At 50.1% G+C, this 26791-nt stretch overlaps 2 protein-coding genes across 2 annotated transcripts; both read right to left on the reverse strand.

The window, feature by feature from the left end:
• Positions 1-2815: 2815 nt before the first annotated feature.
• Positions 2816-3226, reverse strand: LOC141161378 (histone H3). Its single transcript, XM_073646187.1, has one exon. The coding sequence runs from the start codon at positions 3224-3226 to the stop codon at positions 2816-2818; it is 411 nt and encodes a 136-aa protein (XP_073502288.1).
• A 1533-nt stretch (positions 3227-4759) lies between these two features.
• On the reverse strand, positions 4760-5404 carry LOC141161137 (histone H1.10-like). Its single transcript, XM_073645907.1, has one exon. It carries the CDS (start codon positions 5402-5404, stop codon positions 4760-4762), a length of 645 nt encoding a protein of 214 aa, XP_073502008.1.
• Positions 5405-26791: the final 21387 nt, after the last annotated feature.

Below are 26791 nucleotides of genomic sequence, written 5' to 3' on the forward strand. Positions count from 1 at the left end.
GGAACATACGTTTGCCCGCCAAGGCCCGAGGCAGCTGGACAGAAACGTGGTCAATTGTGGGGTACGACAGGCCAGAGGAAGGACACACGAAGGGGGTCCTGAAAAACATCCCAAAGTTACCTGGGAGTTGGCCGAGCCCCTCACCTGGTGAGCACAGTACGACTCGGGAAGCCATTACCTGTAGAAGTGGCTTGGAGTGTAAAACTGTGAGTAAAGACCCTGGACTGCATCACTGGACTTTGAGTCATTACTGTTGCTCCCGCGGGCCATCACCCTCATCATCTGCACTCACTGCCCTGATGCTATACTCCTCCCGTGGGGAGTTATACTACCCTCTGCTGCACACACAACATCAGCCTCAGCGGTCTGCCCCACAGCGGCGGTTCTCAGTGACCGCAATCCACGGGTGGCGTAGTCGGACATTTCAACATTGAAAACCAAGTAAACAGATCGGCCACTGGTTTGACCACCCTGAGCTACGGGACCAGGTCGCCGCCACAGAGACTACAACCCCCAGCATTACACAGAGACCCAGCTCCGGGTATTCCTCCACACATGGCCCAGGGGGCGCGTCAACTTTGGCGTTGTCGGCAGGATATGCAACCAACCCGTTATCACCGGGTATTGCGCGCCTAGAGACTGTTTTACTGTACTGAATGTGGCGCCCGCCCTAGTAGAACGGACACCAATATGTGCGCGCCAAAAGATAACAGGAAGCCACCTCCCATCGTGGACCAGGTCCCAGAATGGCACCAAAGACGGAGCCCACCCCCAACGGCCATGAGTGCGGCTGTAGAGATGTCCATCAACGTGGGGTGGCTGCCCCTGAGAGTGATTGTCAGCAGGTTTCCCCGGGACCAACCCCAACAGGGGCAGAAGGGAAAGAAAACCGAAGGGCAGGGTGTGGTTTGGATCAGTCTTGGCAGACCACACCCGGAGATGGTGGGGAGCTCCAGCCCCAGTACCCTGACCAGTGGCCTGCTGCAGGCCGAAGCGACTCCATGCAGCCTCGTGGTACTGATGGCCCAGCTCCCCGGAGAGCACCCTGAATTCCTCCGGGCTGGGCTGGAGGATTTGGACCAGAGAATGGTCCAGGCGCAGTGGGAAGCCATCGCGGGGTGGAAAGAAGAGATGGACTGGCATTACACAGAGACACGGCTCTTGGCACCGCCCTTCCCGAGACCTTTCCCTCCTTTACCCTGACCAGACATCTTCTACTGAGCAGAAAGCAATGCTAAAACAAACGGGCTCCTAATTTATATAGGTGGACCAGAGAGAAGACTGCAGAGATGACGCGGTCCAGGGCGGGTCTTACAGAATCTACATTAGCTCCTCCTTCCTCTGCTGATTGGCTGAACACTGAACTGTTGGGGAGTTTGAATTTCCCGCTCATTGTGCAGTTTCCGCAGCTTCTAATTATATATGTTTTACCTGTGATGAGAAATGTTTCAGAAACAGTCTGTAAATAAAAGTGCAGACACGACACCAGCTGCAAGTGATCTACACTTCATATAGAAGCTTCAGATCACTGCTGAATATACCTATAACGGCACTGACAGTGATTAACCCCCCACTTCCATCATACCATATTCGTAACATGCTATTCACTAATGTCCAGGAAGGGTCATTTCCGCACCTTACTACTCCCCTCATCATCCCTTGCATTCTGTACAATCTACATGTGACATTCTGGCTGCTCCCGTCGACTAATCTATAGGATCCTGACTGAGCTCTGACATTTCTAAGATGGGCTTGTCACTTCAGATAGAATTGCTCTTGGGGTGCGGTGATGTGAGGAGGATTGTGGCAGCCAGGATTATTGCCTCTTCTAAGGACAGTGCAGGGAGGAAGCCGCGGTCAGCAGCACTGCTCCGATACTGACACCAGCTCATAAACCGGGAATCCCCTTAGTCTGGCTTACAGAGGGTCTCTCCCTGCAAAAAAAATAATGGCAGGACAGTACTGATATCAATTGGGAACAGAATTCTTGCAGAAGATAAAGACAACAGTTCAGATTGGTCAAATAAAAAAGGAACCGTATAAATAACAAAATCACTGAGCAGCTGATTGATTCTCATTCCAGTGGTCCCATATCCAATGGAGAATACACTGTGATCTGGAAGGTGACTACATGAATGTGGTCAGTGGAGTTTATCTATAGACCGGACACTTCTCTTCACAGCAGAAGTAGTAACACAATTACATGTAGAAGCTGCGGAAACTCCAAGGAGCGGGAAATGCAAACTCCCTAACGTCCGGTGTTCAGCCAATCAGCAGAGGAAGGGGAGGAGCTAATGTTAATAGTTACCGAATAGGAAGTTCCCGCTCAGGGGCTGATGGCTTTTTGTTCTTTGTCCTGGTTTAACACGTAGTTTCAGGACTGTCGGATATCAGGAAATTTGCTTGTGTTGAGCGATCAATGGTCTCTTGGTTCCATACAGGAATCTCTATCATGTTCCAGGGAACAGTATCCGCTTTCTATAAAAGTGCATAACTTTGATTCTAACATCGGTGACTCCATCACACCAGCAATATTTTCAAGATCAAACTCGTGCGGCTGATAGGAGTCAGCGAGTGTTCACAGGAGATAGCGCTGGATAATGGACGTCCTATAATGATCGCATCATATACACCAAGAAATCTGCGCATTTTTTCAAGATTCCTTCACAACACAGTCCAGACTCCAAATAGATTATATAAAGCTGACATTCAAGAATCAGGGCAGAGAAGCAGATGTGAGGGATTAGCTCGTCCTGAGGGAGGATTTGGTGGCTCTGAGAAGAGCCTTTGTTATAGTCAGACGTGTAGGACGGATCTAAGCTCTCTCCCCACGGATCCGGCGGGCCAGCTGGATGTCTTTGGGCATGATGGTGACCCTCTTAGCGTGGATCGCGCACAGATTTGTGTCCTCAAACAGCCCCACCAGATAAGCCTCGCTGGCCTCCTGCAGCGCCATGACGGCCGAGCTCTGGAAGCGGAGATCGGTCTTGAAGTCCTGGGCGATTTCTCTCACCAGGCGCTGGAAGGGAAGCTTACGGATCAGCAGCTCGGTGGACTTCTGGTAACGGCGGATCTCACGGAGAGCGACTGTCCCTGGCCGGTAGCGGTGAGGCTTCTTCACTCCGCCAGTGGCGGGAGCGCTTTTCCTGGCGGCCTTAGTGGCCAGCTGCTTGCGGGGAGCTTTCCCTCCGGTGGATTTACGAGCGGTCTGCTTTGTTCTGGCCATAGCTCTGTATAGAGGAGACTAGAAGTGATGAGAGGAGCGGAGAGAGCGGGACATTTATACTCCTCTGCTCCTGTTACCGCGTCATGTGAACACGCCCCCTGCACTGCATTGGTCAATTTGTAGAACAAGCCGACAAATAGTGTGCGATATCCGCGACCAATCATCGTTCAGAAACTCAGCCTAGAACTCAGTAACCCCATCCTCCAAAAGAGGGAGCGGGGTCTGTCCAGTTCACACTCATTACCAGCTGCTCTGATCAACATGCGGCTTCTAGAGCAGGAGCCGCCGATGTCTCTCTATTCCCATGTTCTCCATACACGGAGCTGGACTATAGCTCCGCAGCCTTCACTCTCATTCCGGGCTATACTGATCTTCTTGGTCTCCCATAGGAATAATCCCCCCTTTACTAATTCAGACGCAGGTTATAAGGGTCGCAGCAGAAGTCTGCAGTAAGGATTGATGGGACGAGTGACAAGATTGCTGTAACACATCGGCCCTTCCCTTCTTGCGCTGTAGCCTATCGTTCTGCAGTCCATCCATACAATCCTGTCCCCAGTTCACGGACCTGTACAGTAGTCATCAGTCACATGCAGGGAGACGCTGGTTTTATAGGTCTCACATTGGAGTTAGAACCACACACACCTTCCTTAAACGAAATTAGTTACAAGGATCACAGCCATATCAAGTGGTGAAGATGTGACAAAGCTTAGGTAGGAGATCGGCTTCTTCCAGTCCCTCCATGACACATGACTCCTGATGTACAGACACCAGAGGGAGCGCTGCCTGGAAGACAAGTGACACCTGTGGTCGGGATACAGCGCAGCTCCGGGAGCGCTGCAGATTAGTAGAAAAGACCCTCTTTATAGAAAAACTGTTCTGCCAGAGACAAGATGGTGGCTCTGTTTATACAGCTCTGCCGGGGACAAGGTGATGGCACTGATTATACAGCTCTGCAGGGGACAAGGTGGTGGCACTGATTATACAGCTCTGCAGGGGACAAGGTGGTGGCACTGATTATACAGCTCTGCAGGGTACAAGGTGGTGGCACTGATTATACAGCTCTGCCGAGGACAAGGTGATGGCACTGATAAGTCAGCTCTGCCGGGGACAAGGTGGTGGCACTGATTATACAGCTCTGCAGGGTACAAGGTGGTGGCACTGATTATACAGCTCTGCCGAGGACAAAGTGATGGCACTGATAATACAGCTCTGCAGGGTACAAGGTGGTGGCACTGATTATACAGCTCTGCAGGGGACAAGGTGGTGGCACTGATTATACAGCTCTGCAGGGTACAAGGTGGTGGCACTGATTATACAGCTCTGCCAAGGACAAGGTGATGGCACTGATAATACAGCTCTGCCGGGGACAAGGTGGTGGCACGGATTATACAGCTCTCCCGAGGACAAGGTGATGGCACTGATAATACAGCTGTGCAGGGGACAAGGTGGTGGCACTGATTATACAGCTCTGCAGGGGACAAGGTGGTGGTTCTGAAAAGAGCTTTTGTGGTGTAATAACAGGGCGGCTTTGGCTTATTTCTTAGCCGCGGGCTTCTTGGCTTTAGCTGCCTTCTTAGCAGTACTCTTGGCAGCTTTGGGTTTGGCCGCTTTCTTAGCCGGACTCTTCGTCACCTTCTTGGGCTTCAGAGTGGCCTTTGGCTTCTTGGGGCTCTTGGTTGGCTTCTTGGCAGCTGCTGCGGGCTTCTTGGCCTTTTTCGGGCTGTTCTTGGCCGCGGTCGGAGCCTTCTTGGGCTTCTTCGGAGACTTGGCGACTTTCTTGGCTGCAGCGGATTTCTTGGGCTTGGCCGCTGCTGCTGACTTCTTCTTGGCCGCTTTGTCCTTAGTTTCCTGCTGCTTCTTGTTCAGCTTGAAGGACCCGGAGGCGCCGCTGCCCTTCACCTGGAGGAGGGCGCCCTTGGTGACCAGAGACTTGACGGCCAGCTTCAGGCGACTGTTGTTCTTCTCTACATCGTATCCTCCGGCAGACAGAGCCTTCTTCAGGGTGGCCAGAGACACCCCACTGCGCTCCTTAGAGGCGGACACGGCTTTCACGATCAGATCGGAGACGCTGGGACCGGAGGGTTTCTTGCTTTTCTTGGCGGATTTCTTCGGCTGCTTCTTGGATTTGGTGGTCGGTTCTGCGGGAGGGGGAGCGGCGGCTGGTGCGGTCTCTGCCATCGTGTGCTTCGGAACTAGAACACAAATATCTCCTGATAGGAAAACACTGAGGCCGGAGCTGGAGGCGCCTGTTATATGTACAGGCTTACTGCGCACTGATTGGCTGCTGAGCTGCATCATCCTGAGCATCTATTGGCTGACACTGAGCACAGGCCCCGCCTCCTTCTAGCTGATTCCGAGTGGAGCTCCGCTCTCCCCTTGTGCTTCCCTGCCCGGGATAAAAGCCATACTTCCATACTGCTAGCTTGATTGCACTTGAAATTGGGCCTTTTAGGCATGTGGAGGCAAACGCTGGCCACCATGTCATGGCTGCGTCGGCGGCCTGGTATCCATACTCAGTCCCCAGCTGCCCGGCAGCCGGGTGTCCACTCTCGGTCCCCTGCCGCCAAGGGGCGGCCGGGTGTCCATACTCGGTCCCCAGCCGCCCCGCGGCCGGATGTCCACACACGGTCCTCAGCTGCCTGGGGGTGGCCAGGTGTCCATAAACGATCCCCAGCCGCCCCTATTTGTCCTTGGAACTTCCCCCCACACTTTTCTTAGCCCGGCCTGCTTTAGGGCAGCATTGGACGAGCCCACCAGAGAACCAGACTCCTCCGGTGGGCCCTGGTTTCTCCATCAGGGGAGTTGAGAGTGCCAAGATGAGGAGCATGATCATGATTATAGAAGTTAGCATTTGCTTTGTTTTATTGGAATACAACCGTAAGTGTGCAACCTGCCACCCACCAACCCCCAGGCTGCAATACCATACTGCTAGCTTTTGCACTTGAAATTGGGCCTTTTAGGCATGTGGAGGCAGACTCAGGCCACCATGTCATGGCTGCGTCGGCGGGCTGTATCCATACTCTGTCCCCAGCTGCCCGGCGGCCGGGTGTCCACGCTCGGTCTCCAGCCGCCAGGGGGCGGCCGGGTGTTCTTACACGGTCCCCAGCCGCCCCACGGCCGGGTGTCCACACACGGTCCCCAGCCGCCCCTATTTCTCCTTGGAACTTCCTCCCACACTTTTCTTAGCCTGGCCTGCTTTAGGGTTGCATTGGACGAGCCCACCTGAGAACCAGATTCCTCCGGTGGGCCCTGGCTTCTCCATCAGGGGAGTTGAGAGTGCCAAGGTGAGGAGCATGATGATGATGATAGAAGTTAGCATCTGCTTTGCTTTCTTAGAATGCAAGCGCATGTATGTTGTAGCGGCTAGGCCTGAGGTGGTCAGCGTTTTGGCTCATATCCTACCTCCTCCGAGGATTGCTGGATATTTTCCTGCTACTATCCCAGTTCTTTGACTCCCGTTAAAACAAAGCTTCAGGTGATGAATGATGGATGAGGTGGTAGCAAAGGAGAAAGAGCAGGAGGAAGAGGGACCATTCACATCAATATCAGGCCAGTCAACCACACATGTCTTGTAGGATATGTTTCTGTACCAAAAGGAGCAGTTCGGCTACACAGTTATAGGGCATACAGTGAGTGCAATGTCTACCAAAAATTTTGAGGCACTCCAATGCCCCTTGGAAGTGATATGGAGGTCAGAGGGCCTTAACTAAACCGTTTTTTCCATTTATAGCAACTGGGTCTCCTGTGCACTGTTGGCCTAAGCAGTGAATGGAAGGCTTTCCAAAAATTATGAGGAACTGCAATGGCCATTGAAACAGACGTGGATTACAGCATACTAAAAAACTTCTACCCATTATTGGGGAGTGGGTCTCCCTTAGTGTTCGCCTATGCATTGAAAAGCAAAAGCTGACTAAAATTAGGAGGAAATGCAATGCCCGTTGGAAGAGTCATGGAGGTTAGAGTTAATCAAAAACAACATTTCAATGCCTCTTGGAAGAGCTATGGAGTTCAGAATGGTTTAACAAGACAGTTTTAATGCCCCTTGGAAGAGCGGTGGAGGTCGCACTAGCTTAACAAGATGGTTTTAATGCCCCTGGGAAAACTGGTGGAGGTCGCAGTAGCTTAACAAGACGGTTTTAATGTCTCTTGGAGAAGTGGTGGAGGTCTCAGTTGCTTAACAAGACGGTTTAAATGCCCCTTGGAAGAGACGTGGAGGTCGCAGTAGCTTCACAAGACGGTTTTAATGCCCATTGGAAGAATGGTGGAGGTCGCAGTAGCTTGACAAGACGGTTTAAATGCCCTTTGGAAGAGACGTGGAGGTCGCAGTAGCTTAAAAAGACGGTATTAATGCCCTTTGGAAGAGACGTGGAGGTCGCAGTAGCTTAGCAAGACGGTTTAAATGCCCCTTGGAAGAGATGTGGAGGTTGCAGTTGCTTAACAAGACAGTTTAAATGCCCCTTGGAAGAGATGTGTAGGTCGTAGTAGCTTAAAAAGACGGTTTTAATGCCCCTTGGAAGAGCGGTGGAGGTCGCAGTAGCTTAACAAGACTGTTTTAATGCCCCTTGGAAGAGACGTGGAGGTCACAGTGGAATAAAAAGACAATATCAATGCCCCTTCAAAATGTGGTGGAGGTTGCCGTAGCTTAACAAGACGGTTTTAATGCCCCTGGGAAAAGTGGTGGAGGTCGCAGTTGCTTAACAAGAAGGTTTTAATGCCCCTTGGAAGAGACGTGGAGGTCGCAGTTGCTGAACAAGATGGTTTTAATGCCCCTTGGAAGAGCGGTGGAGGTCGCAGTAGCTAAACAAGATGGTTTTAATGCCCCTTGGAAGAGACGTGGAGGTTGCAGTAGCTTAACAAGACTGTTTAAATGCCCCTTGGAAGAGACGTGGAGGTTGCAGTAGCTTAACAAGACTGTTTAATTGCCCCTTGGAAGAGACGTGGAGGTAGCAGTAGCTTAACAAGACGGTTTTAATGCCCCTTGGAGAAGTGGTGGACGTCGCAGTAGCTTAAGAAGACGGTTTTAATGCCCCTTGGAAGAGACGTGGAGGTCACAGTGGAATAAAAAGACAATATCAATGCCCCTTGAAAATGTGGTGGAGGTTGCAGTAGATTAACAAGACGGTTTTAATGCCCCTGGGAAAAGTGGTGGAAGTCGCAGTAGCTTAACAAGAAGGTTTTAATGCCCCTTGGAAGAGACGTGGAGATCGCAGTAGCTGAACAAGATGGTTTTAATGCCCCTTGGAAGAGACGTGGAGGTCGTAGTAGCTTAAAAAGACGGTTTTAATGCCCCTTGGAAGAGCAGTGGAGGTCGCAGTAGCTTAACAAGACGGTTTTAATGCCCCTTGGAAGAGACGTGGAGGTCACAGTGGAATAAAAAGACAATATCAATGCCCCTTGAAAATGTGGTGGAGGTTGCAGTAGCTTAGCAAGACGGTTTTAGTGCCCCTGGGAAAAGTGGTGGAGGTCGCAGTAGCTTAACAAGAAGGTTTTAATGCCCCTTGGAAGAGACGTGGAGGTCGCAGTAGCTGAACAAGATGGTTTTAATGCCCCTTGGAAGAGACGTGGCGGTCGCAGTAGCTTAACAAGATGGTTTTAATGCCCCTTGGAAGAGACGTGGAGGTCGCAGTAGCTTAACAAGACTGTTTAAATGCCCCTTGGAAGAGACGTGGAGGTTGCAGTAGCTTAACAAGACTGTTTAATTGCCCCTTGGAAGAAACGTGGAGGTTGCAGTAGCTTAACAAGACGGTTTTAATGCCCCTTGGAGAAGTGGTGGAGGTCGCAGTAGCTTAAGAAGACGGTTTTAATGCCCCTTGGAAGAGACGTGGAGGTCACAGTGGAATAAAAAGACAATATCAATGCCCCTTGAAAATGTGGTGGAGGTTGCAGTAGCTTAACAAGACGGTTTTAATGCCCCTGGGAAAAGTGGTGGAGGTCGCAGTAGCTTAACAAGACGGTTTAAATGCCCCTTGGAAGAGACGTGGAGGTTGCAGTAGCTTAACAAGACTGTTTAAATGCCCCTTGGAAGAGACGTGGAGGTTGCAGTAGCTTAACAAGACTGTTTAATTGCCCCTTGGAAGAGACGTGGAGGTAGCAGTAGCTTAACAAGACGGTTTTAATGCCCCTTGGAGAAGTGGTGGACGTCGCAGTAGCTTAAGAAGACGGTTTTAATGCCCCTTGGAAGAGACGTGGAGGTCACAGTGGAATAAAAAGACAATATCAATGCCCCTTGAAAATGTGGTGGAGGTTGCAGTAGATTAACAAGACGGTTTTAATGCCCCTGGGAAAAGTGGTGGAAGTCGCAGTAGCTTAACAAGAAGGTTTTAATGCCCCTTGGAAGAGACGTGGAGATCGCAGTAGCTGAACAAGATGGTTTTAATGCCCCTTGGAAGAGACGTGGAGGTCGTAGTAGCTTAAAAAGACGGTTTTAATGCCCCTTGGAAGAGCAGTGGAGGTCGCAGTAGCTTAACAAGACGGTTTTAATGCCCCTTGGAAGAGACGTGGAGGTCACAGTGGAATAAAAAGACAATATCAATGCCCCTTGAAAATGTGGTGGAGGTTGCAGTAGCTTAGCAAGACGGTTTTAGTGCCCCTGGGAAAAGTGGTGGAGGTCGCAGTAGCTTAACAAGAAGGTTTTAATGCCCCTTGGAAGAGACGTGGAGGTCGCAGTAGCTGAACAAGATGGTTTTAATGCCCCTTGGAAGAGACGTGGCGGTCGCAGTAGCTTAACAAGATGGTTTTAATGCCCCTTGGAAGAGACGTGGAGGTCGCAGTAGCTTAACAAGACTGTTTAAATGCCCCTTGGAAGAGACGTGGAGGTTGCAGTAGCTTAACAAGACTGTTTAATTGCCCCTTGGAAGAAACGTGGAGGTTGCAGTAGCTTAACAAGACGGTTTTAATGCCCCTTGGAGAAGTGGTGGAGGTCGCAGTAGCTTAAGAAGACGGTTTTAATGCCCCTTGGAAGAGACGTGGAGGTCACAGTGGAATAAAAAGACAATATCAATGCCCCTTGAAAATGTGGTGGAGGTTGCAGTAGCTTAACAAGACGGTTTTAATGCCCCTGGGAAAAGTGGTGGAGGTCGCAGTAGCTTAACAAGACGGTTTAAATGCCCCTTGGAAGAGACGTGGCGGTCGTAGTAGCTTAACCAGACGGTTTTAATGCCCCTTACAAGAGCCATGCAGTACAGCATATTAAAAACATTATTCCCATTATTGGGGAATGGTTCTCCCATAGTCTTTGCCTATGCCTTCCAAGCAAAAGCTGGCAAAAATTAGGACGGAGGAACTTGCAATGCAGGCAACACGGACCACGGTCTCCCTGGTGGTATAGTGTGGTGGAGGCTGAGGATAAGGAGAAGAGCAAAATACAGCCGAAATGAGGAAGCGTATACCCATGTGTGTGTGTTATGATCTGCAACATAAACTAAGGAAAGATAGGGGAAAGCTGTCCCTACCGTAAGACTAAGCTGAATCCCTACGATGCAGCGGGCTGCCTGTTCCTTGCGAACAGACCCGCCTTCGTCCTCGGCTAGTCTGAACGGAGACCTATAGAATAAAGGGAGGGGTCCCTAAAAGAACTAAGGACTGGGACAAAAATGGGACACCTCCTAACAGAAGTTGTTACAGAGCAAAAGACAAACTGACAAAAAGTACTAGAGGTCCCAGAGGACCAAGCAAACTGAAAGAATAGGTACAGAAGCACCTGGCTACTAAGACAGTCTAGAAAACACTGAAGTCCAGCGAGGCAAGAAGGGCGGAGCTGGAATATATCGGCAGCTGGTCACGTGACCGCAAAACACAAGATAGCAAAAACTAACAGGAGGGTTCTAACAGTACCCCCTCTTCTATGAGGATCCTCCGGATCCTCCAGGCCCAGGCCTATCAGGAATTCTCCTGTGGAAATCTTTAACAAGCTTAGGGACAGAGACATCATCCGTCCTTACCCAGTAGTTGTCTTCGGGACCGAAACCCTTCCAGGAGACAAGATGCTGTAATTTCCCTCTATGCAATCTAGAATTCAAAATACGAGAAATTTCATATTCGCCGTCTTCCACCACAGGTGGAAGTGTGACAGTGGCGTCCATATTAGATACGTCAGCCTTTTTCAGCAAGGAAACATGAAACACAGGATTAATCTTCCAGGAAGTAGGGACATCCAACCTTACAGCAGATGGGTTAACAACCTGAAGCACTTTAAATGGACCCACAAACTTAGGACCCAGTTTTTTAGAGGGAATCCTCAACCGCAGGTTCTTCGAGGACAACCAAACCATGTCACCCACCATAAACAAAACCTCTTTACGCTTCCTGTCAAAATACTTCTTGGACTTCTTGTTATCCTCTTGCAGGTTACAACGTACATTAGTCCAAACTCTCTCCAAATCACCGGAAAAATTCTCCTCCTCCGGCACCGCCGACCCCAATTTGGAGAACGAACCAAAAGACGGATGTCTCCCATTACAACAAAAAAAGGAGAACACCCAGCAGAGGAGGATGTATGATTGTTAAGAGCAAATTCTGCGAGAGGCAGAAACTCAGACCACACCTCTTGATTGTCTGCCACAAAACAACGCAAAAACTGTTCAACATCCTGGTTCTTTCTTTCAGTCTGTCCATTAGACTCAGGATGATAACCAGACGAAAATGACAAATGGACTCCCAACCTGTCACAAAAAGCACGCCAAAAGCGAGCCACAAACTGAGGTCCTCTATCAGAAACAATATCTGTGGGGACACCATGGAGCTTGACAATCTCCTTAACAAACGCCTTAACGAGAGTCTTGGCGCAGGGCAACTTGGAATGGAACCAAATGACACATCTTACTAAAACGGTCCACGACCACCCAGATGACAGTAAACCCCTCAGACACAGGAAGATCAGTAATAAAATCCATAGTGAGATGCGTCCAATGCGTACTAGGAACCTCCAGAGGACAAAGCAACCCCGCAGCAGGAGTATGTGAAGCCTTTGACCTAGCACACACAGTACACTGACGCACCCATTTGATGACTACCTTCTGCCATCCAGGCCACCAAAAACTGCGACTGATAAGTCTCTTAGTCTCCGAAACTCCTGGATGACCTGCCAACCGAGACTCATGACACTCCACAAACAAATCTCTCCTAAAGGCTCTAGGCACGAACAACCTCCCATGGGGAGTGTTAGATGGAGCATCATCTTGAGCATTCAGAATCCCATTCTCCAAATCGGACTCTAATGCCGCCACCACAACTCCTTTCTGCAAAATGCTCTCCTCCTCCTCGGCACCGACCGTAGGAGAAAAGCTGCGAGATAAAGCATCAGCTTTAACATTCTTAGTACCAGGGATATAGGTAACAGAAAAATGAAGCCGAGAAAACAAAAGTGCCCACCTAGCTTGACGGGCATTCAAGCGCTTGGCAGCATCCAGATAGATCAAATTCTTATGATCTGTGAAAACCTGAATAGAAAATCTTGCGCCTTCCAAAAAATGACGCCAGTGTTCAAACGCAAGTTTAATAGCCAGCAGCTCCTGATTGCCAACATCATAATTCAGTTCGGTTTCCGAAAAATTTTTCGAAAAGAAGGCACAAGGATGTACTCCACCCTTGTTCTCTTGAGACAAAACTGCTCTGACCCCCACTGATGAAGCATCGACCTCGACCAAAAAAGGCTTGGTCTCATCAGGCTGCATAAGGATAGGGGCAGAACTGAACCTCTCTTTGAGATACTCAAACGCTTCAATGGCTTCAGTAGTCCACTGGGCGGTATTCGCACCTTTCCTGGTGAGATTGGTTAGAGGTTTAACAATTACAGAAAAATTCTTAATGAATTTCCTGTAATAATTGGCAAAACCCAAAAACCTCTGTATAGATTTCAAACCAATAGGCCTAGGCCATTCCTGCACAGCCTGAACCTTCACAGGGTCCATCTCAAAGCCCTTGCTGGAGATAATGTAGCCCAAAAAACTAATTTTCTGCACAGCGAACTCACATTTCTCCAGCTTAGCAAAGAGTGAATTATCACTCAATAACTGCAAAACTTCACGTACACTCTGCCAATGGGACTCAAAATCTGGTGAATAAATCAAAATGTCATCCAAATACACAACCACATTCTTACCAATCAAAGGTCTCAGGATGTCATTAATAAGGTTCTGAAAAAATGAAGGTGCATTGGTAAGACCGAAAGGCATCACCAGATTCTCAAAATGACCTACCGGAGTGTTAAAAGCAGTTTTCCATTCATCACCCTCCTTCACTCGTAACAAATTGTATGCCCCTCGGAGATCAATTTTTGAGAACCACTTGGCCCCCACTAACTGGTTAAACAAGTCAGGAATTAACGGCAATGGATAGGAATTGCGTACGGTAATCTTATTAATTTCACGAAAATCCAGACATGGACGTAAACCGCCATCCTTTTTTTTAACAAAGAAGAATCCAACTGCCACAGGCGACTTAGAAGGTCTAATATGACCAGCAGCCAGGCTAGTCTCTATGTACTCCTCCAAGGCCTTTCTTTCAGGGATAGTCAGATTAAACAAGCGACTTTTGGAAGAGTAGCACCTGGAACAAACTCAATGGCGCAATCATAATCCCTATGAGGAGGTAAAACTTGCGAGTCCTCCGAAAAAACCCTCCAAAAATCTTGAATAGGTACTGGTAATCCCCCTTTTTCCACAGCCGCCATGCGACCATTACAACAATTATCATAGCACTTCGGACTCCAAGACTTAATCACATTAGTAGACCAGTCCAACAAAGGATTGTGCAATTTTAACCAAGGCAATCCTAGAACAACTGAAGAGGGCAAATTATCCAAAACAACCAAGTCCAAAATTTCTTGGTGAACACCATTGATAGTGAGAGGAAATGCAGCAGTCTTGTGAGTTATACATTTCAAAGGAGTGTTATCAATTGCAACCACAGAAATAGGTGATGACAAAGGTTTGGATTCCAATTTAAGTTTTTCCAAAAACTTTTTATCAATCACATTAAGTGTTGAACCACAATCCACAAATACCTGAAATTCAATCAAATCTCCCTGCAGAGTAGTACTCCCAGAAAGGAACACTCCTGCAGAGCGTAAACAAGCTATACGGGTGTAACTGACCTTTTTTTTTTCTGTACTTAAACGACGCTCACAATACTTAATCAAATGATCAGCTTTGCCACAATAAAGACACAATCCTTCGGTGAATCTCCGATCTCTTTCTTGAGAGCGGAGTGACATCGCCCCAACCTCCATTAGTTCTCCGCTGTCAGAGCAGATTTTCTGGAAACTAGGACCTGAAGTTACAGGAGTTTTTACATCATTGACCCTGGACCTTATTCTCCTGTCCAACCGAACAGCTAACTGCATAGCTTCCTGCAGAGTCTCAGGTGCAGGGAATGCAATTAGCAAATCCTTAACCCTTTCACTGAGACCAGCAAGAAATAAACATTTCAGCGCAGAATTATTCCATTTAACTTCTGAAGCCCATCTTCTGAAGTGTGTGCAATAAATTTCAACATCATCTGACCCCTGATTCAAACGTCTAAGTTCTGATTCAGCAGATGAGATTCGATCAGAATCGTCATATAATAGCCCCATAGCAGAAAAAAATTCTTCAATAGAACTTAAACATGGATCATTAGGTTGGAGAGAAAAGGCCCACCCCTGTGGTTCTTTGAGCAAAAGTGACACAATAAAACCAATGCGCTGTGATTCATTCCCAGAGGACCGCGGTCTCAAACGAAAATAAAACAAACAAGCATTTTTAAAGGAAAAAAAATCTTGCTGTTTACCATTAAAAATACCAGGCAGTCCTACCTTGGGTTCGACAAAATGCGCTCCAGGACAGCTACTCACGTGTTGCTGAAGTTGGCCACCTCCACAGACAATCCCTGCAGGCGTTGAGCCAACTCCTGGACGGAAAACATACTGATCCCCGAATTTCTTTCCTATAGTTTTTTTTTTTTTGAGCTGAGCTTACTGTTATGATCTGCAACATAAACTAAGGAAAGATAGGGGAAAGCTGTCCCTACCGTAAGACTAAGCTGAATCCCTACGATGCAGCGGGCTGCCTGTTCCTTGCGAACAGACCCGCCTTCGTCCTCGGCTAGTCTGAACGGAGACCTATAGACTAAAGGGAGGGGTCCCTAAAAGAACTAAGGACTGGGACAAAAATGGGACACCTCCTAACAGAAGTTGTTGCAGAGCAAAAGACAAACTGACAAAAAGTACTAGAGGTCCCAGAGGACCAAGCAAACTGACAGAATAGGTACAGAAGCACCTGGCTAGTAAGACAGTCTTGAAAACACTGAAGTCCAGCAAGGCCAGAAGGGCGGAGCTGGAATATATAGGCAGCTGGTCACGTGACCACAAAACACAAGATAGCAAAAACTAACAGGAGGGTTCTAACAGTGTGGGTGTGAAGCGGTGCATGGGAATACACCTCCCGAAATAACACAGTGGATTTGACTTTATGTTACTCTGCTGTCATTTGGTGGTGATGAGAAGTCTGGCCCAATCCAGCCCTTGTTCATTTTGATAAGGGTCAGCTTGTCAGCATTGTCAGTTGACAGGCGAGTGCACTTATCAGTTATTATTCCCCCAGCGGCACTAAAAACACGCTCCGATAACATGCTAGCGGCAGGGCAGGCCAGGACCTCCAAGGCGTACAGAGCGAGTTCATTCCAAGTGTCCAGCTTGGATACCCAATAATTAAAAGGCACAGAGGAATCACGGAGGACGCTGGTACAGTCGGCAAGGTACTCCCTCACCATCTTTTGAAACTTTCCACTCCTTGTGAGTGTACCCTGCGCCTCAGGGCCTGTAAGATGGGCAGGTCACAGAAAACTGTCCCAGAATGTTGACAGTGTTCCCCTGCCTCTGCTGGATTGGAGTTGCATCTCTCTAACCTGTACGCCTTGGTTGGTCAACGAACTGTGACCTCTGCCGCTGGCGTGTTCAGATGGGAAATTTTTTAACAGTTCTGCAGCAAGGGCCTTCTGGTACTGCCACATTTTTGTAGACCTCTCCACCTCAGGAATAAGAGAGTGAAAGTTCTCCTTGTAGCGGGGGTCTACAAGTGTCACCAACCAGTAATGACTGTCACCCAACTTTTTGACAACGCGAGGGTCATGGTTAAGGCAGTGTAACATAAAGACAGCCATGCGTGCCAGACTTGTAACAGGCAAGACTTCCGTGTCCTCACCAAGATGACGACTGACCATGCACTCCTCCTCCTCTTCCTCCTACCCCCTGTCCTCAGGCCACCCACGCTGAACCGACTGTATGACAGTTGTACAGGTAATACCGTCTACAGCGCATGATACCAGCTCCTGTTCTTCCTCCTCCTCTTCCTCTCCCGCATTGACCCCCAATGCACGTTGGGATGAGATGAGGCTGGGCTGTGTGTAATCGCCCGCTATGGCTTCTTGATCCATCTCATCATACTCTGGCTGCAATGCCTCCTTTTTAGTTCTCTGCAGAGAGCATTGCAAAAGACAGACAAGTGGGATGCTGACGCTAATGATGCCGTCATCGCCACTCACCATCTTGGTGGACTCCTCAAAGTTTGTCAGGATGGTACATATGTCAGACATCCAGGACCACTCCTGAGATCTTATGTGTGGAATCTGACCTGAATATCGACGGCCTTGTTGCTGCTGGTACTCCACAACTGCTCTCTTCTGCTCACAAATCCTTTGCAACATGTGGAGGGTAGAGTTCCAAAGTGTGGGGACGTCACACACCAGTCGGTGTGACGGAAGCTGCAAACGCTGCTGCAACAAAGCAAGGGCGGCGGAAGCGGTAGCCGACTTCCGAAAATGAGCTGACAGGCGTCGTACTTTGACTAGCAGATCTGTCAACTCGGGGTATGATTTAAGAAACTGCAGAACCACGAGGTTAAGCACATGAGCCATGCATGGTACGTATGTGATCTCGCCTCACCTCAGAGCCGCCACCAGGTTACGGCCATTGTCACACACGACCATGCCTAGATGTAGGTTCAGCGGTCTCAGCCACAGATCTGCCTGCTCTTTCACAGCTGTCCACAACTCACAAGCAGTGTGAGGTTTATCACCTAAGCTTATGAGTTTCAGCACAGCCTGTTGCCGCTTGGCTGAGGCAGTACTGCAGTGCTTCCAGCTTGTAACTGATGTGGTGATATCTGAGATGGAGGCTGAACATGAGGAGGAGGAGGAGGATGATGCGCAGGAGCTGTACACTGTGGGGGCAACTTTGACTGACATAGGGCCCGCAATCCTCGGTGTGGGGAGGATGTGTTCCTTCCCAAGGTCCGACTGGGTCCCGGCTTCCACTATGTTTACCCAGTGTGCCGTCAGGTAGATGTACCGTCCCTGGCCACAAGCACTTGTCCACGTGTCCGTTGTCAGGTGGACTCTCCCAGTAACTGCGTTGTTGAGGGCACGGCAGATGTCTTGGGACACCTGCTTGTGTAGTGCGGGGATGGCACACCGGGCAAATAGTGTCAGCTGGGGACCGAGTACCGAGGGATGGCCACCGCCATAAGGTTGCGGAAGGATTCCGTCTCCACCAGCCTAAAAGGCAGCATTTCCAACGCAAGTGTACCGCCCCGAGGGTTCGGTCGCTACAGAGGTATTGCATCTCACCCAGAGGTGTGATATCTCACTTCCAGGTAAGGATGGAGTGTGACTCAGGACCCTAACACCCACATTCACTACACCACATTTCCGGGTGACAGGGCGACAATACTCCCAAGAGTGAGCACAGCTACCCCTGTCCCTGGCTGGAGTGGGGGGAGGGAACACCTAGAAAGGGGGAACCCGGTAGTGTGTGGGTGGGGAGAGTAGATCCAGGGTGCACTATAAGGAGGAGTATATAAGGTGGGCACCATCTTAGAGTTCAGACTAGTCAGAGGAGGAGAAGTGACAGGAGCAGGGTCTCTGTACGAACTCTGCTCCGGAGGCGGGCCTAGCCAGTGAGGCCCAGGTCTGAGGAGAAGAGGGGAAAGGAGAGGAACGGAGGAGGCTCCAGGAGTGGAGTGAAGGGACCCCAGGGGTGCGGACCGGCCAGTCGCCACCGTACGCCCGCCGCTACCAGAGTAGGGGGGTCAGGCCAAGAAAGGGAACCGGATCCCTCATCTAGTGGAGGAGAGCAACTACCCTCAGCTAATATCCGGAGACCGTGGCATTGCACGTGTCATGGCCCCTCACTACACCCGTTAGGAAGGCACCATATAGGACCCAGGGAAACGGAACATACGTTTGCCCGCCAAGGCCCGAGGCAGCTGGACAGAAACGTGGTCAATTGTGGGGTACGACAGGCCAGAGGAAGGACACACGAAGGGGGTCCTGAAAAACATCCCAAAGTTACCTGGGAGTTGGCCGAGCCCCTCACCTGGTGAGCACAGTACGACTCGGGAAGCCATTACCTGTAGAAGTGGCTTGGAGTGTAAAACTGTGAGTAAAGACCCTGGACTGCATCACTGGACTTTGAGTCATTACTGTTGCTCCCGCGGGCCATCACCCTCATCATCTGCACTCACTGCCCTGATGCTATACTCCTCCCGTGGGGAGTTATACTACCCTCTGCTGCACACACAACATCAGCCTCAGCGGTCTGCCCCACAGCGGCGGTTCTCAGTGACCGCAATCCACGGGTGGCGTAGTCGGACATTTCAACATTGAAAACCAAGTAAACAGATCAGCCACTGGTTTGACCACCCTGAGCTACGGGACCAGGTCGCCGCCACAGAGACTACAACCCCCAGCATTACACAGAGACCCAGCTCCGGGTATTCCTCCACACATGGCCCAGGGGGCGCGTCAACTTTGGCGTTGTCGGCAGGATATGCAACCAACCCGTTATCACCGGGTATTGCGCGCCTAGAGACTGTTTTACTGTACTGAATGTGGCGCCCGCCCTAGTAGAACGGACACCAATATGTGCGCGCCAAAAGATAACAGGAAGCCACCTCCCATCGTGGACCAGGTCCCAGAATGGCACCAAAGACGGAGCCCACCCCCAACGGCCATGAGTGCGGCTGTAGAGATGTCCATCAACGTGGGGTGGCTGCCCCTGAGAGTGATTGTCAGCAGGTTTCCCCGGGACCAACCCCAACAGGGGCAGAAGGGAAAGAAAACCGAAGGGCAGGGTGTGGTTTGGATCAGTCTTGGCAGACCACACCCGGAGATGGTGGGGAGCTCCAGCCCCAGTACCCTGACCAGTGGCCTGCTGCAGGCCGAAGCGACTCCATGCAGCCTCGTGGTACTGATGGCCCAGCTCCCCGGAGAGCACCCTGAATTCCTCCGGGCTGGGCTGGAGGATTTGGACCAGAGAATGGTCCAGGCGCAGTGGGAAGCCATCGCGGGGTGGAAAGAAGAGATGGACTGGCATTACACAGAGACACGGCTCCAGGTATTCCCCCACACACGGCCCAGGGGGGCGCGTCACAAGCAGTCGTGAAATGTGCCAATTTAGGACTGTGGCCTGTGGGGCATTGGCTGCGAATTTGCGCTTTCATTCAAAGGTCCGGGATATGGACAATTGAACGCTGCGGTGGGACGTGGACGTTGATGCTGTTTCTTGAGAAACTGCCATAACAAGTGAAGACTGAGAGGAGGGGGCATCTTTGCATGCAGTATGGACAGGGGATTGCCTTGCACGCACAACAGGGGTTGCTCTTACACGCACAACAGCGGAAGAAGCAGTGGTGACACCCGCTGACACAGGTCGTGGACCCTGGGGTTCACCCCACAAAGTCGGGTGCTTTGCTGCCATTTGCCTGATCATGCTGGTGGTGGTCAGGCTGGTAGTTTTGTCACCCCTGCTGATGCTGGCATGGCAGGTGGTAAAAATGGCCTTTTTGGGGTTATCAGCAGAGTCTTTAAAAAATTCCAGACTCTGGAAGACCTACCAGTTGTACTGGCAACGTCCCTCATGTTGGTGTCACTGGGAACGGTTGCCCGCCTTCTGTCTGCGGCCACCAGACTGCTTCTTCCTGTCTGTTGGGGTACTTAGCCTCCCTCCCCCTGTGTGCTGCTGGCTTCGCTCTGCGTGTCCTCCTGCCACCTTGGGTCAGTTACTAGATCATCCACCACCTCCTCCTTTTCCACTTGTGCACCACGATCCTCCTCCTCACTTTGTGGCAATTGCGTCTCGTCATCGTCCACCTCTTGTGACAAATTGCCAGCGTCGACTTCCTCTGGCCATGGCTGTTCAAATACTTGGGCATCGCTACATGGGATCTCCTCTTCCACCACTTCAAGCGGAGCAGGCGAGGGGCACAAATATGGAAATGGACCAGTGAACAGCTCTTCAGAGTGTCCAAGTGTGGGATCAGTTGCTGTCTGACGACACTCGGCATGGTGGGAGGAAGGAGCATCAGGGTGAGGAGTATGCGGTCGAGACTCACGGCTACTAAAACTTGACCGTGTGGAAGACAGACCAGAGGTGGTGGTGCCCAGGTAACTGGAAGTATTATCTGCTATCCAATTATTAACTTGTTCACACTGATCAGTTCACAATAGTGGTCTTGTTGTTGTGTGCTTCCCTAGTAATTCGGTCAAGAACTGGAAGCGAGAAGATGTGGCTGTTGGTTGTCGCACATTTTCACCTTGGCCAAGGCCCCGTTCTCTACACGCAGTTTTTTTTTAACGGCAAAAAATGACAAAAAAAGGATAATACAGAGATTTGACCCGTGGAACTGCAAAACCACAGTTATACTTTTCTGGCCTACACCAGAATCTTTCAAACAGATATATTTCTGTCTGAACAATCAGGGAGACACTAGTACTGTTTTTTTTTACAGCAAAAAATGCTAAAAACAGGATAATACAGAGATTTGACCCGTGAAACTGAAAAAACACAGTTATATTTTTCTGGCCTACACCAGACTCTTTTAAACAGATATATTTGAGTCTGACCAGTCAGGGAGACACTATTACAGTTTTTTTTACGGCAAAAAATGCCAATAAAAGGATAATACAGAGATTTGACCAGTGGAACTGCAAAACCACCGATATATTTTTCTGGCCTACACCAGAATCTTTCAAGCAGATATATTGGTGTCTGAACATTCAGGAGACATTATTACTGTTTTTTTTTACAGCAAAAAAATGCCAAAAACAGGATAATACAGAGATTTGACCTGTGGAACTGCAAAACCACAGTTATATTTTTCTGGCCTACACCAGACTCTTTTAAACAGATATATTTGTGTCTGACCAGTCAGGGAGACACTATTACAGGTTTTTTTTACGGCAAAAAATGCCAAAAAATGGATAATACAGAGATTTGACCCGTGGAACTGCAAAACCACAGTTATATTTTTCTGGTCTACACCAGACTCTTTTAAACAGATATATTTGTGTCTGAACAATCAGGGAGACACTATTATGGGTTTTTTTTATGGCAAAAAATGCCAAAAACAGGATAATACAGAGATTTGACCCGTGGAACTGCAAAACCACAGTTATATTTTTCTGGCCTACACCAGACTCTTTTAAACAGATATATTGGTGTCTGAACAGTCACAGACACACTCAATTTTTTTTTTTTGGGTGGAGGGGGGAATACCAAAAGGTTAATAAGACACGAATTTGTACAGTCTGACTGAGGGAAAAAAAATACAGGATTTAGATGAAAACAAAAAGGATTTTTCCTGGCCCTTGAGACCGGAGAATAAGTCTAGCAATTTGACCAGCAGGAGCACACAGGACTGTAATGCAGGTATAACCACTGCGTCTCCTATACATCCTGCCTGCCTGATATCTGGGATGGATATTAGTCCTGAGAAGGACTGTTTGTTTGATTTGGCAGGCTTTAGAGACCCTACTCTAACTATTTTGCAGGATAAATCTCTCCCTAGTTCAGCAGCACTGACCCTACACTGTCTGATCCGGAGCGACTGTGTCCAAGATGGCGGCGTCCGGTTTTAAATACTCGAGGTGACGCTGTGCGGCCAGCCAATCACTCTAATGCCCACAAACAACATGGCTGCAACATTACAGTGACTGGCTGGCAATCCCTGCATGTTCATTTGACGCACCCCCAGGGCCGTGGGGTACTCGGCAGCCAGGCCTATGGATGCCGGTATGGCGGGGATATCACGGTGGCTGGCCCGGTCCGTGACCCAGGGCGGTCAATAGAAAGGGGAATTATTTATAAGGAATTTGGAAAGTTTGTGACGCCACCTGTGGAATGCGGCAAATGGGGGGTCGCTGCTGCGGAGCAGTCCTCTGAGGCAGATGGTAGGGCAGCTTGTGATGGAGCGGCTCCCCACAGGTGGAGCGGGCCTCAGGGCAGCGTGGGATGTAATGGGTGGTGGTGCAGGGGAGAGAGGCGGCAGGACGGTCCCGGAGGAAAGACGGACAATCACACGGGGGTAAGCTTCAGTACCTTTACTGGTGAAGATGCAGGCACAGTCCAGGGTACTCAGGACGAAGGGCGCACTTTTTGAATCTCCCCAGTGAGCGGGTATAGGGCCTCCTGATCCGTGGCTTTACTCGCTAAGCTTCAGGCCTGCCTGGAGCTAGGCCTAGCTTGGTTACTATCTCTCTCTTGCACCTGCTGACCTGGTGGTAGGGCCTTCTGCTGGAGATCACTCTCCCTGGTCGCTGGGGCCTCCGTGACTCCTAGCCCTGGTACTGTAGTCAGCGTTTCGTAATCCTGGGACCTGTAGTCCTCCAGGGGTTCCAGTGGTCCCTACTGGGTATAAGGGACCCCGTAGGCACGGACCCGTTGTCCGGTATATATCTCGGGGTGAGCCTGGTATGCTCCTCTGCCCCCTCACTACTTCTTCCTTCTCCTCTCGCCTTCGGCCACACTCAGGGCCCTCACTAGGCCTTCAGTGTGCTGTAGGCCTTAGCTCGCCTAAGCACAGTGACGTGCCCCCAGGGCTGTGGGGTACTCGGCAGCCGGGCCTTCTATCTCGCTGCTGGGGGATATCACGGTGGCTGGCCCGGTCCGTGAACCAGGGTGGTCAGTGCAAAAAGGGAATATTTTTATATGAGGTTTTTGGGATTGTTCGTGACGCCACCTGAGGAATGCGGCTAAAGGGAGCTGCCGCTGTGGAGCAGTCCTCTGGAGAGGGTGTTTCAGCAGCAGGAATGGTGTGGCTCTCCACAGGTAGAGCTAGCTCCAGGGCAGTGTAGGGGTAGATGGTGGTGCGGGGGAGAGGCGGCAGGACCGTCCCGGAGGAAAGATGGACACTCACACAGGGGTAAGCTTCAGTACCTTTACTGATGATGCTGCAGGCACGGTCCAGGGTACTCCGGGCGAAGGGTGCACTTTTGGACTCTCCCCAGTGAGCAGTTATAGGGCCTACTGATCTGTGGCTTTACTCATTAAGCTTCTGGCCTGCCTGGAACTAGGCCTAGCTTAGTTACTGTCTCTCTCCTGCACCTGCTGACCTGGTGGTAGGGCCTTCTCTTTTGGAGATCACTCTCCCTGGACGCTGGGGCCTCCATGACTCCTAGCCCTGGTACTGAAATCACCAATCACCTGTAGTCCTCCAGGGGTTCCGGTGGTTCCTACTGGGTATAAAGAGTCCCTGTAGGTGCAGACCCGGTGTCCGGTATCTATCTCGGGGTGAGCCTGGTATGCCCCTCTGCCCCCTTGTTACTTCTTCCTTCTCCTCTCGCCTTCGGCCACATTCAGGCCCTCACTAGGCTTTCACACGTGCTGTAGGCCTTGACTCGCCTAAGCACAGCAGCCAGCGTGCTGCCTCTTCTCCGCTCTCTGAGCAACGGCACGCTCTCAGACTCTCTCTGTCTGACTGCTCTGAACACTGACTCTGAGCACAGAACTGAGCTGCCTGGCTCCACCTTCCCTTTATATATCCCTATCAGGGCTCCCTCTGCTGGTATGATGTGGAAGGTGGAGGTGTGTGAATGTGTGAGGGCCTCTTGTGGAGAAGTCCATCCATGCACCCCTCTGAGTCTGTGGCACCAATGCGCAGCAGGGTGCCACATTCCCCCCTAGTAAAACTCAGTACTCCTGGACTGAAGCATTTTTGCAAAAACATGTTAAACAATAACATTTCTTCCCTTTACGGGAGGCACTTTTCTTGAACGTTACAGGAACATTATAATACAATTAATATATATAAAACATTTTCAGAGTTTTTCAAGTAAATGTGTCCATTTCACCGATGAAGGAAGAACATGAGGGACCCACCTGAAAATCCCTCAACGTAGGCCCTGGGCGTGGCTACAGGGCATAGGTGATCCAGGTGATGGACCACATCTTCGGCAACGCCAAACGGGTTTTTGTTCAGTGGTCAAATAAGGGGCACTATTTACAAATTAAGTTTTTGGCTGCTCACATATAAATTTCAGTTTATACAATAAACATTATTCAATTCCCTACTGGGTAACTATTTACACTGCCAGTGTTTCTCTATTCACTCCCTATACCTGACAGGGACCTGGCCTTTTGTGCTACGTGAGGACCTACGTAGTACTGGGGTGTTGCTGATGTACATGTTTGCACTGTCTGCTACCCTGTCAGATATACGTGTGGGTAAATTGTAGAACTGTCTTAACCTCTCTATGGGACTGGCAAGTGCACTGTCTACTGGGCCTGCAGGCTCTGCTTCTGCCGGCGATCCTTTCTCCGGGGATTCTTCCTGAGCAGGCTCTTCTGGGGCACTTACAGGTCCTACTTGCAGTGGAGGTTCTTCTGGCTATTGGTAGAAGTGCTGCACACGTATTATTACCGCTCCATCCAGTTGAGGCCAATCTGCCGGGAAATCTCCTAAGATAGTATGGAGTACTTCTTCTTTAGGCTCCTCCGGTACGGTGAGAGGCACTTCCTCCTGGGGCTTCAGCGGACTTGGGCACAGCTTCAGATGGCCTCTTGATACCGTTGCAGTTGTTTTGCCTCCATCTTTGCTAATCAGGCAAGTTTTACTGTTATAAAATCTGGAGTTCAGCACTGTGTAGGGCTCTCTTTCCCACTGGTCATCGAGCTTGTGACTTCTTCTCTTCCGTTTCAGCACAACTTCTCTAGGTGTCAAGGGTTCGGCTGGTGCACTCTTGTTATACTGCGCTTCCTGCTTATCTCTCACCCTATTTAGACTGTCTTCGACACAGGCTTGTATTCTCTTGTACTGCTCCTGTCAGGTCGTATACCAGTCTTCAGTGGACACATCTGCTCTGGCTCTACCACTCCAAGCTCCAGGTCCATGGGCAACTTTCCGGGTCTCACTCTCATTAGGTACGCTGGAGTACAATTGGTGGAACTCACAGGTATGAGATTGTACAGATCTACCAGGTCAGGTAGTTTGTCTGGCCACTGATTTCTTTCTTCTAGAGGTAAAGTCTTCAGCAGGTCTATGACAATATTGTTCATCTTTTCACATAGACCATTGGTTTGAGGGTGGTACGGTGTAGTCCGAATCTTCTTACACCCGTACAGATGGCAAAACTCTTTGAACAGCCCGGCTTCAAAGGCAGGGTCTTGATCCGTCAGCACCTTATCCGGGTATCCATGGGGCCTGCAGAAGTATGCTTAAAACGTCCTTGCTGCAGTTTCTGCCGTCAGATCCTGGACGGGGGCTAACACCAGGAACCGGGAGTAGTGATCCATCATGGTCAGGGCATAGGAGTAGCCTGTCCTGCTGGGTGACAGCTTGACGTGATCCAGATCGACGATCTCCAGGGACTGGGTTGTCTTGATGGACTGCAAGGGTGCTTTCTGGCTGCTGTAGTCTTTTCTTCTGAGGCTACAGGTTCAACAATCCCGGCACCACCTCTCTATGGAGCTCCGCATTCCAACCCAGTAAAACCGACTCTTCAGGAGAGTTTCCAGCTTCTTCCAGCTAAAGTGCCCTGCTTGATCATGGTAGGCCTTCCAACACCATCTGGATGTCTGTTCTGGGCACTACTATCTGCCATACCATCTCATGGGTTCTAGGGTTAACATACCTTCGGCACAGCTTCTCTCTATAGATGAACAGCCGGTTTCTCTAATTCCACAGTTGCTTGGCTTGTTGAGAAGCGTCCTTCTCCAGGGAGGAACCTTCCTGGGTTGTCAGTTCCTTGATTCGGCTGACAACTGGGTCACTGTCCTGGGACTCCTTTCAACTGTGATGAGGTAAAGGGTTGAGTGTCTTACTGTGATACCTCCTGGAGGTGCGCTGCTCTTGTTCCATCCCATTTCTGTGGAAGGCAGGTAGCTCAATCTCCTCCAGGTCATCCACTTCTTCTTCAGTGTCTGACTGGTGAGGCATTCTGGATAGGGCATCGGCATTGGCGTTCTTGTTGCCTGCCCGGCACTTGTTGGTGAACTGATAGTTTGACAGTCGGGCCATCCAACGCTGCTCCATGGCTCCCAACTTGGCTGTCTCTAGATGTGTCAAGGGGTTGTTGTCAGTATAGGCCGTGAACTTAGTGGAGGCCAGGTAGTGCTTGAATCATTCAGTGATGGCCCAGACCAAGGCCAGGAGCTCCAACTTGAAGGAGCTATAGTTTTCTGGGTTTGGGTTCCTCTCTGTCGGACGAAGCTTCCTGCTGGCATAGGCGATCACCTTCTCTTTGCCATACTGCTTCTGACTCAACACAGCTCCTAGTCCCTCGTTGCTGGCATCAGTGTACAGAAGGAAAGGTTGG

This window comes from Phyllobates terribilis, unplaced genomic scaffold, assembly GCF_046119375.1.
Source record: "Phyllobates terribilis strain yellow unplaced genomic scaffold, ASM4611937v1 Scaffold_9__5_contigs__length_417890890, whole genome shotgun sequence".
NCBI classification, from domain to species: Eukaryota; Metazoa; Chordata; class Amphibia; order Anura; family Dendrobatidae; genus Phyllobates; species Phyllobates terribilis.